The 11876-nt window shown below is 42.2% G+C and overlaps 2 protein-coding genes across 3 annotated transcripts in view; one reads left to right on the top strand and one right to left on the bottom strand.

Annotated features, from left to right (window-relative positions):
• The window catches only part of IFT56 (intraflagellar transport 56), a 43887-nt gene extending 43528 nt beyond the window's left edge, over positions 1-359 (bottom strand). Inside the window, exon 1 of one of the 2 annotated variants that reach the window (XM_084896759.1) lies at positions 201-359. In XM_084896759.1, the coding sequence (XP_084752885.1) occupies positions 201-203 (3 nt within the window). In that variant the 5' untranslated portion in view covers positions 204-359. The remainder of the gene's footprint in view (positions 1-200) is intronic. The other variant, XM_084896758.1, reaches the window with a different exon arrangement.
• A 10944-nt stretch (positions 360-11303) lies between these two features.
• LOC311629483 (large ribosomal subunit protein eL39-like) lies at positions 11304-11531 on the top strand (the record flags this gene model as incomplete). Its single annotated transcript, XM_084897584.1, has 1 exon — positions 11304-11531. The coding sequence occupies one exon, from the start codon at positions 11304-11306 to the stop codon at positions 11457-11459; it is 156 nt and encodes a 51-aa protein (XP_084753710.1). The 3' UTR covers positions 11460-11531.
• Positions 11532-11876: the final 345 nt, after the last annotated feature.

The following is an 11876-nucleotide window of genomic DNA, read 5'->3' on the forward strand; positions in this document are numbered from 1 at the left end:
CCGGGAAGTAAGGAATCGGGAGGGAAGGAAGCACCGAGGCATTTACCGTCCCCCATGGGAGCACGGGGAAGGCAGCGTCCACCATCCTCTGTGGACATGTCTAGCCGTTACCGACAGGGGACAGACAGGGTGCTGGGAACCTCGAAGCTCCAGCCCCGGGACACACTCAGAGTTCTCCCTCACTGGTCAGCGCCACTAACCATGTTGGCGGCGGTCCGGTGAGTCCCCTCCGCAGACAGACAGCACAGGCCGAGCCTCCGCGCTCCTCCGCATCCACAGCTCGCCCGGTCTCCACGGCAACCCCGCGGGGGGGTGGAGGGAGTTGGTCCGTCGGAAAAGCGCTCCGAGGGGAACCGGCGCCTTCAGCTTCTTGGTTCCCGAGCCTCCGCCGCCGCAGGACTGGAAGTTCCTCTCGGGACGAGATCCTCGGGTTGTTTTACTTCCTTTGTATTGAATTTTCGGGGTGACACTAACAAAATTATACAGGTGTCAGGTGCACAATCATCTGTACACTGTATTGTGCTCACCACCCCAAGCCGAGTCCCCTTCCATCACCATTTATTGTCCCCCCGAAACCCTCCACCTCTCTCCACACCTCGCAATTACAACTGTTGTCCGTGTCCACGAGGGTTTTTCCCCCCTAATTTTTTCTTTTTTTTTTTTTTACTCAATTTCTCCATTCCCCGCAGCTCAACTCCCCCCCTCCCCCAGCTGTCTGTTTGCTCTCTATGCGTGACCCTCTATTTTGTTTGTTAGTTCATTTTGTTCTTCAGAGAGCGACGTTCTATCTCTATGAGTTTAGGAAAAAGCAAAGGTAGAATGGCATCGCTTTTCCAATACAAGTTTCCTGGGAAAGTAATTTCCAAGGACCACTTCCGACGACTGTCCGCATGGGGGCTCCATAGCAACCCCGCCGCTGTCTGGCACGTGATCCGGACCTCGGGCGGGGGATCTAACCGGAAGGTTAGAAAAATTTTTTCTGCTGAACCGAGGAAGCTGACGTGTAGAGCTGGGAGTTCTTCATAATACAGTTTCTTATTTGCATAGGTACACCCTCACACAGTAGGTGCTGCAATCAAAATGTCTCGGTTGGACGAGTTACCTTACCCCTGGACCCAGTTAACTCGGCTACCAGGGTAGCTAACCTGCGCAATGTTAGGGCTGGAAGAGACCTTTTCTGGACAGCTAGCTCCGCGCTCAGAATGAACAGAATCAGGAACTAACATCTGGAGAAGTGAAGCAATTCTCCCCAGGTAGCAGAGTTGACTGAGCTACATACCGCTCTGAATAACCAGCCCTATAGAGATTCAAGTATATACTAAGCTCGTAGAAGGCAGGCATTATTTCTTAAATACCATATATCTATATCTATATCTAATCTATCTATATATCTATATCTATATCTATATCTATATCTATATATATTATATATATATATATATATATATATATATATATATATATATAATTGATTTTTTTACAGAGAGGAAATGAGAGGGATAGAGAGCTAGAAACATCGATGAGAGAGAAACATCAACCAGCTACCTCCTGCACATCTCCTACCAGGGATGTGCGGGCAACCAAGGTACATGCCCTTGACCAGAATCAAACTTGGGACCCTTGAGTCCGCAGGCCGACACTCTAGTCACTGAGCCAAATTGGTTTCGGCATGACTTCTTAAATTCTTTTTGCACCCTCCTTGACAAGGGGTGGGGCCTGGGTTAGGCAGGGGCTGGAGCTGTCTTTGTTTAATTGGCTCAAGCAGTGACTGGTATCTGGGACCCATTTGTTGTCCAGTTTCAAAATAATATGAAGAGATGTCTAAATATTGAAAAACTTTTACATGTGTCTGGCAAACTATTAAATAAAGTGTGTTATCCTCCTACCTTGACGATATATAATATATATATATATATATATTAAAGTAAGTAAGTAAATAAATAAATACAAATGTTTAAAAAGACTTTCAGCCATGGTAGTTAAATTTATTTAACAACCCCTTAGCTCCATGGTTTCTTCATACCTGGAGCAGGGTGTGGTCAGAGCCCAGATGCCCTCACAACAGGATCCAAGGGAAGTATTGGCTGATGATGCTGTAAACAACCCTGTTGAACTTGTGAAATCTATTGAAATGACGTGTTTTTCAGCAGACTGAGATACCGCTTTAAGCCTCTAAATCCCTGTAGAGGCCGTCTGGACCGTGGCTGTAATTACAAGGGGTAGAATATGGCAGTGTTTTTCAACCTTTTTTGGGCAAAGGCACACTTGTTTCATGAAAAAAATCACGAGGCACACCATCATTAGAAAATGTTAAAAAATTTAACTCTGTGCCTATATTGACTATATATAAAGTAATTCTCTTGAATAGGAATCAAATAAACACAAAGAAAGTATTTTATAATTACTTTATTATGAAATATTAAGTAAACAAAATAGTGAAAAATTATAAAATTCTTGTCTTGTCTGCACCTATGGCACACCAGGCAACATCTCGCGGCACACTAGTGTGCCGCGGAACAGCGGTTGAAAAACGCTGGAATATGGCATTCATTGAGTGTCCTTAAGAAAAAGCAGTTATTCCCAGCTACAGCTCTCACACTCACCCAGGTGTTATGAAACACAACACAGAGCTACTAAAGCAAAGAGGCAAAGTTGGAACCAGCAACTTCATTGCAGTTGCAATAGAAGAGCAGTTTCTGAGTGATTGTAAAAAAATAACCCAGCCCTGGCCCTGGCTGCTGGGCTTAGTTGGTTGAGCATGGAGAAATTGCCAGGTTGATTCCAGGTCAGGGCACATGCCTGGGTTGCAGGCTCTTTCCCCAGGGGCATGTTTCTCTCTCTCCCCCTTCCTCTCCCTCTAAAACACATGTGTCAAACACAAGGCCCGCGGGCCAAATCCAGCCCGCCAAGCCTTGCAATGTGGCCCGCACCGCGCTGTCATCACTGCACTCCGCTGTCAGTTTATGACATTGTCAGTTTATGACTGTTCAGTAAACCATTCGGCCTGCAATTTAGGCTGGATTTTAGATTTTGGCCCCTTCTTTGATTGAGTTCGACACCCCTACTCTAAAATCAATTTAAAAAAATACATTAAAAAAAATAATCCAGCTCTAAGCTCAGTGTGGTGTTCCAGGCCACAAATGCAAGTCCTGGTCACCCGCTCACCTAATACCTGTTACTGCGCTTGAGCCCTGGTGCACAGTGATGATGACTTTGCGTCCTTGGAATCAAGTCCCTGGTATTCATCAGGATTATGAGTGGCGTAAAGACTGTGAAAGACAGACAGTAAGAAGTTTTGGCATTTCTTGTTATGGATTCTCCTTAAGGAAAAAGTCTCATTGAAAGGAGAACCCTCAGCATTTCTACTAGAGCCACAGTAAGTCTGTTCATCAGCTTTGTTGAGTGCTGTTAGAATTTTCACTCTTTTTTAAAAATTACTATATACTAGTGTTTTTATTGATTTCAGAGAGGAAGGGAGAGAGAGAGAAAGAAACATCAATGATGAGCCGAAACCGGTTTGGCTCAGCAGTAGAGCGTCGGTCTGCGGACTGAAGGGTCCCAGGTTCGATTCCGGTCAAGGGCATGTACCTTGGTTGCGGGCACATCCCCAGTGGGGGGTGTGCAAGAGGCAGCTGGTCGATGTTTCTCTCTCATCGACGTTTCTAGCTCTCTATCTCTCTCCCTTTCTCTCTGTAAAAAATCAATAAAATATATTTTTTAAAAAAGAAAAAAAGAAGAAGAAACATCAATGATGAGAGAAAATCGTTAATCAGCTTCCTCCTGCTCGCCCCACACTGGGGATCAAGCACACAATCCAGGCATATGCCCTGACCAGGATGTGAACTGTGACCTCCTGGTTCATAGGTCAATGCTCAACCACTGACCTACATGAGCAGATTTTCATTCTTTTATTCACTAGTTTCACAAATATTCTACCTTACCATAAAAAAGAATATTGGCCCTAGTTAGTTTGGCTCAGTAGATAGAGCATCTATCTGAGGACTAAAGGGTCCCAGGTTCGTTTCCGGTCAAGGGCACATGCCCTAGTTGTAGGTTTGATCCCCTTAGCCTCAAGCAAGACGTGAACAGATGTGACTTTAGAGCCAGTAAGACCTGGATTAGAACCTTGCCTTCACCTCCCCCATCCCCACCCCATGCTAACCTCTCCAAGTTTTTGTTTTTTGAGGTAAGAAAACCCATCTCACTGATATGCTTAAGACTCATCTGACATCATTTACAAGCAAGAGGCAGTATAATACAATAGTAGAATGGTTAAGTGTGCAGCCTCTGGAGGTAGACTGCCTGGGTTCAGTTCTTGACTCTGTCACTTGTTTTAGCTGCATGACTGGAGCAAGTCACTTAACCTCTCTGGGCCTTGATTTTCTCACCTGATAATAATAAAAAAAAGTACCTACCTCCTAGGTTCATTGGTTATGAAAGTGCACAGGAAGAAAAATTATTTTCTACCCAAATTCTGGCTGATATAGCAATCAAATTGACACGAGACAAATAACCAGGAGAAAATACATTAATTACATCTGTATATATGGAGGTTCCATAAGAAACTGGGACCTGAGGACAAAACAACAGTTAAAGCTTATATGCTATCTTGGACTGTGTGGAAAGAGGGGTTGTGGTTTGGGACTTCAAAGGAAAGGAAATTGCCCTGGCCAACTAACTCAGCTGGTTAGAGCATTGTCTGGATGCCCCAGGGTTTCAGTTCAGTTTCCTGTCTGTTGGGGCACACACAGGAAGCAACTAGTGTGTGAATGGATGAATGGAACAACAAATTGATCTCTCTCTCTCTCTCTCGCCCCCCTTTCTCTCCCTCTGTAATCAATTAAAAAAACTTTTAAATAACAAAAATAATGGGGAGTAAAGCAATTCCCATGAACATGGAAAAGCAAATGTTTGGTAGACAAATATTTGTTGGGCCATCTTCAACAATGGACACGAGAGAGGACTTTGATCAGACTCGTTTTGTAAGGTTCTTCCCTGCCTGTTACACTTAGTTTATATTAAACTATACTTATCTGTAATGATATCTCCCTTCCTAGAACAGGTACTCTATCTCAATTCTTTTAGGCAGTTAAGGGAAAAGTAGGTCAAAGCTTCTTCCTGAGTCTTTTGTTTCTTAAAAATAACCAGTTTACAGACACTGGTGGTGGTCATCTTTCTCGGGCAAGCCTTTGCTACCCAGGTGGTTTTTGCATGGGGGGAAGGCATTTGGCACATCTTATTGGAAAATCCCTTGCTCCACCCTGTGAAGTTTCTGAGGCCCATTAAGAGACTGAGAATAACAATTAGCTCCCAGGTAGAAGCAATTGTCCCACCCTATTTGAAAACCTCTCACCACATCCTCGGATGATTGCCTGAGACTATTCTAGACTGAATCCAATCAGTCTGCAGGCAGAGGCAGGTCTCTGGAGGCTTTTATCTAATTAGTCAGAAAGAGTGGTTTGTGTCTCCACGCACACACCATCCCAGACTGCTCTACGAGGCAACAGCCAGTGGGACCTCAAGAGCCTACATCTGACACCTACAGGACCAGCTGCATGGAGGAAGGGAGCACAGTCAGAACAGGGACAAACAAGAAATAAGATTCAAGACACATCCAGCCTTTGGACTAACTAAGGAGTCGTCAACCACTGAACTATTAGGGGATTCTACCTCTTGGACCTCAATCAGGTTGCTCAGGGCCAGAAAGGGTCAGTGACTCGCATTCACCTGCACTAGAGAACTCCCAGGAGGCCCAGGATAGACACAACAAGGGACCAGATTCAACAACATCAGAGCAAAATCCAGGGAGCCCCACAAATAGTGGACCCAAAGCACCTGTATAACAGTTGGCACAACAACATTGGGGTTGAAGTTCACTGGCAGCAAGTCAGAGGGGAAATCCCTCCCACAAACAGGACATCAAAAATCAAGTCACAATTACAACAGCAGAGCCCAAAAAATGCACACAAGGAGCATTCTAGAAATCCAGCTCAGGTAAACAAAGACTACTTCCTGGACACCCCCCCCCCCCCCCCAATGACACTTTCTTCATAAGGCCATCCTTCATAAAAACTGGGAGGCATAGCAATTCTATCTAATAAATAGAAGGAAATACAATGAGAGAACTAAAATGGGAAGACAAAGAAACAGCCTCCAAATGAGAGAAAAGAAGGACTCTTTAGAAAAAGAACTAAATGAGATGGAGGTAAGCAACCTATCAGACATAAAGTTCACACAATGATTATAAAAATGCTTACGAAATTTAGTGCAAATTGCAACAGCATGAAAAAGGAAATAGAGGCCACGAAAAAGAACCAGACAGAAATGAAGAATGATATATCTCACATCACGAACATACTGAAGGGATTAAAAGTAGATTGGATGAAACAGAGGACCAAATCAGTGATTTGGATGACAAGGTAGAAATAAATACCCAATTAGAGCAACAAATATAAAAAAGTATTACAAAGCAGGAAGATAGCTTAAGGGAGTTCTGGGACAACATGAAACATAACAACATCTGCCAAACTGGTTTGGCTCAGTGAATAGAGCATCGGTCTGCGAACTGAAAGGTCCCATGTTTGATTCAGGTCGGGGCATGTACCTTGGTTGTGGGCATATCCTCAGTTTGCAAGGGGCAGCTGATCGATGATTCTCTCTCATCAATGTGTCTGACTCTCTATCCCTCTCTCTTCCTTTCTGTAAAATATCAATAAAATATATTTTAAAAAAGAAAAGAAAAGCATTCTAACAAACACTAGTGCAAAAGACACTAGAAAATAAAAAGAAAACAAACAAACAAACAAACAAACAAAAAACCATAACAACATCTGCATTACAGGAATACCAGAAGGGGAAGAAATTGAGCAAGGAACAGAGAACCCATTAAAAGAAATAATCACACACACACACACACACACACACACACACACACAAAAAAAAAAAAAAAAAAGAAAGAAAGAAAAGAAATAATGACAGAAAACTTGCCCAACCTGGTGAAGGAAAATGTATCACAAGTGCAGGAGGCACAGAAAGTTCCAATCAAGATGAACCCAAACAGATCCACACCTAGACACATCATAATTAAAATGGCAAATGGCCCTAACCTGTTTGGCTCAGTGATAGAGTGTTGGCCTGCAAACTGAAGGGTCCCAGGTTCCATTCTGGTCAAGGACATGTACTTTGGTTTTGGACACATCCTCAGTAAGATATGTCTTCCTCTCTGTAAAAAAAAAAATCAATAAAATATATTTTGAAAATAAAATGGCAAATGTTAAAGACAATAAATAATCTTAAAGGCAGCAAGAGAGAGACAAAAAATTACCTACAAAGGAATTCCCATTAGAATGTCAGCTAACTTTTCCATAGAAACACTTCAGGTCAGAAAAGAGTGGCATGCAGTACTAGAAGTAATGAAAACCAAGGGCTTAGCCAAAACCAGTTTGGCTCAATGGCTAGAGTGTCAGCTTGGGGACTGAAGGGTCCTGGGTTCGATTCCGGTCAATGGCATGTACCTTGGTTGCAGGCATATCCCCAGTAGGGGATGTGCAAGAGACAGCTGATCAATGACTCTCTCTCACTGATGTTTCTAACTCTCTGTCTCTCTCCCTTCCTCTCTGTACAAAATCAATAAAATATATTAAAAAAAGAAAAAAAGAAAAGAAAACCAAGGGCCTAAATCCAAGACTACTATAACCAGTGAGGCTATCATTTAAAATTGAAGGTGAAATATAAAGCTTTCAAGACAAAAAACAACAACAATAAAACAGTTAAAGGAGGACATTGCCACCAAACCAGCAATGAAGAAATGTTAAAGGGACCACTCTAAGAAGGAAAAAGAAAAGCAGAGGAGGGTGGGCTATGGGGGGGGGGGGGAGGAGTAAGAGTAAGAGATCAACCAAAGGACTTATATGCATGCATATAAGCATAGCCAATGGACACAGACAGTAGAGGAGTATGGGCCTGTGCCGAGGAGCAGGAGTGGGCGGAGAGAGGTCAATAGGGGGAAAAGGAGGCATATATAATACTTTCAACAGTAAAGAATTTAAATTAGTGTGCCACACCAGCACAGCCAAGGGTTCGGCGAGCCTGAGGGAGGGCTGGTGAAAGATGAAGAAAAAGACAGACAATGAGAATAAGCTGGGTCTTGGTGGATCTTCTGTGCCTGGCTGAGGCCACAGAGCAGAACCAGACTGCAAAGCTGATGCTTTATTTATAAACAGAGACAAACAAGGTAATCTACAATGTTGTTGTAAGTTTCACTTGTTTTGGCAGCTCTTGTTGCCCTTCCCATAGCCCATTAGCTACCCAGGAAAGATCTAGGGAACAGTCATAAGATCAAGCTTTATGCTTCGAGGACTGTGCCCTCTAAGCTGGGACTTTGTTTGCAACTTGGCCAGCAGGTCAGTTGGAGGCTTAACCCTATAACCACTTCCTACAAATTAGCCCTACCCGGTTTGGCTCAGTGGATAGAGCATGAGCCTTCAGACTAAAGGGTCCCAAGTTTGATTCTGGTAAAGGGCACATGTCTGGTTTGTGGGCTCGATCCCCAGTGAGATTGTGCAGGAGGCAGCCAATCAATGATTCTCTCTCATTATTGATGTTTCTATCTCTCCCTCTTCCTTCCTCTCTGAAATAAATAAAATATATTTTTAAAGAAGAATTTAAATTTAAAAATAAAAATAAAAATGGCACCCTGCCAGAGTTTGAGTGTTGACCTCTGAACCAGGAGGTCACAATTAAATTCTGAGTCAGGGCACGTGCTCCGTTCGCAGGCTCCATCCCCAGTGTGTACTGTGCAGGAGGCAGCCAATCAATGATTCTCTCTTATCATTGATTTTTATATTTCTCTCTTCCTCTACCTTCCTCTCTGAAATCAATAAAAAATATTTTTTTTAAAAAGAAAAGAAAAATGGCAATAAGTAAATACCTATAAATAATAACCTTATGGCCGAAACCGGTTTGGCTCAATGGATAGAGCATCGCTTGGGGACTGAAAGGTCCCGGGTTCGATTCCGGTCAAGGGCATGTACCTTAGTTGCGGGCACATCCTCAGTAGGGGGTGTGCAAGAGGCAGCTGATCGATGACTCTCTATCTCTCTCCCTTCCTCTCTGCACAAAATCAATAAAATATATTTAATAATAATAATAATAATAATAATAATCTTATGTGTAAATGGATTAAATGTTCCAGTCAAAAGACATAGGTTGACTGACTGGATAAGAAAACATGACCCAGCCAAAACTGGTTTGGCTCAATGGATAGAGCTTCGGCTTGGGGACTGAAAGGTCCCGGGTTCGATTCCAGTCAAGGGCATGTACCTTGGTTGCGGGCATATCCCCAGTGGGGGGTATGCAGGAGACAGCTGATCGATGACTCTCTCTCATTGATGTTTCTAACTCTCTATCTCTCTCCCTTCCTCTCTGTACAAAATCAATAAAATATATTTTAAAAAGAAAAGAAAAAAGAAAAAAAAGAAAACATGACCCATATATGTACATTCTACAAGAGACCCCCCTCAGAACAAAAGACACACACAGACTGAGAGTGAAGGGGTGGAAAAATATATTCTGTGCAAATGGAAAGGAAAAATAGCTGGGGTAGCAATACTCATATCAGACAAAATAGACTTCAAAACAAAGACCATAACTAGAGACAAAGAAAGCCACTTCATAATACTAAAAGGAATGATTCAACAGAAAAATACAACCATTCTAAACATATATGTACTTGTGGAAACCGGTTTGGCTCAGTGGATAGACTATCGGCCTGAGCACTGAAAGGTCCCATCAAGGGCATGGACATTGGTTGCGGGCACATCCCCGGTAGGGGGCGTGCAGGAGGCAGCTGGTTGATGTTCCTCTCTCATTGATGTTTCGAGCTCTCTACCCCTCTCCCTTCCTCTCTGTAAAAAAATCAATAAAATATTTTTTAAAAAGAAAAAAAAATGGAAAGCATAAAAAACACACACACCAAAAACATATATGTACCCAATATATGAGCACCCAAGTACCTAACAGAAACTCTTGATGGACTTTAAGGGAGAGATTGACAGCAATACAGTCATGGTAGGGACTTTAACACCCCACTGACATCACTGGATAGATCTTCCAGACAAAAAATTAACAAGGAAACAGAGACTCTAAGTGACACACTAGATCTGATGGATCCAACTGAAATTTACAAAACTTTTCACCCCAAAGCAACAGAATATACGTTCTTCTCAAGTGCACATGGAACTTCTCAAAGATAGACCGCATTGTAGGGCACAAAACAAGTCTATACAAATTCAATGAGATTGGTTTAATACCAAGCATCTTCTCTGATCACAATGGCATGAAGTAAAAAAAAATCAACTACAGAAAAACAAACTTAAAAACAATAAAAAACATGAAGGCTAAATAGCATGTTATTAAACAATGAATGTGTAACCAAATATATTAAGCAAGAAATTAAAGACTTTCTAGAAACAAATGAAAATGAACACACAACCACCCAAAACCTATGTGGCATGGTGAAAACAGTCCTGAGAGGGAAGTTCATGTACTATAAGCCTAACTAAAGAGCAAGAAAAAGTACTAATAAACTGTCTAACCCTACACCTGAATGAATTAGAAAGAGAACAGCAAGAAAAGCCCAGAGGAAGTAGAAAGAAGGAAATAATAAAGATCAGAATGGAAATAAATGGCAGATTAATAAACAACAACACAACAGTACAAAAGATCAATAAATCCAAGAGCTGGTTCTTTGAAAAGATAAACAAGATTGATAACTCCTAGCCAGACTCATCAAGAAACAAAGAGAGAGGGCCCTAATTGGTTTGGCTCAGTGGATAGAGTGTCGGCCTGCAGACTGAAGGATCCCAGGTTGGATTCTTGTCAAGGGCATGTACCTTGGTTGCAGGCATTTCCCCAGTGGGCACTCTCTATCACTCTACCTTCCTCTCTGTAAAAAACAAAAACAAAAACAAAAAAAACAACAACAATTAAAAATATTTTTAAAAGAAAAGAAACAAAGAGAGAGGACCCAAGTAAATAAAATCAGAAATGGAAGAGGTAATATAACAACAGACATCACAAAAAGGATTGTAACAAAATACTATGAACAACTATATGCCAACAAACTGGACAACCTGGTTGAAATGAACAAGTTCCTAGAAACATACAATCTTTCAAAACTCAACCAGGAAGAATCAGAAAACCTGAGTAGGCCATTGACAACTGATGAAATTGAAGCCGTAATTTAAAAACTTCTAGCAGCTCTTTCTCCGCCATCGAGGGACATGTCTTCTCCTTCCTTCACTATGTCTTCCCACAAGACTTTCAGGACCAAGAGATTCTTGGCCAAGAAACAAAAGCAGAATCAGCCCGTTCCCCAATGGATTCGGATGAAAACTGGCAATAAAATCAGGTACAACTCGAAGAGGAGACATTGGAGAAGAACCAAACTGAGTCTATGAGGAATCACACACAACAGGTGACTCACATATTTATGCTGTATCCAGGTTGCCTACACCTTTAAATGATTGAAAATATCGCTATTGTCTGGACAGTTGTGGCATTTTAATTGGAAAATTAATGGACTCATGATTTTGCTCTGTTGACCCCCCATCCCCCTGCAGTTGTAGGTTGGTTCAGTAATAAATGTGCGAGATCTTTTATTTTTTTATTTTTTAAATATATATTTTATTGATTTTTTACAGAGAGGAAAGAAGAGGGATAGAGAGCTAGAAACGTCGATGAGAGAGAAACATCGACCAGCTGCCTCTTGCACACCCCCTACCGGGGATCTGCCCGCAGCCAAGGTACATGCCCTTGAGCGGAGTTGAACCCGGGACCTTTCAGTCCGCAGGCTGACACTCTATCCATTGAGCCAA

This window comes from Pipistrellus hanaki (assembly GCF_964339955.1).
Source record: "Pipistrellus hanaki genome assembly, chromosome: 10".
In the NCBI taxonomy this organism is placed as follows: domain Eukaryota; kingdom Metazoa; phylum Chordata; class Mammalia; order Chiroptera; family Vespertilionidae; genus Pipistrellus; species Pipistrellus hanaki.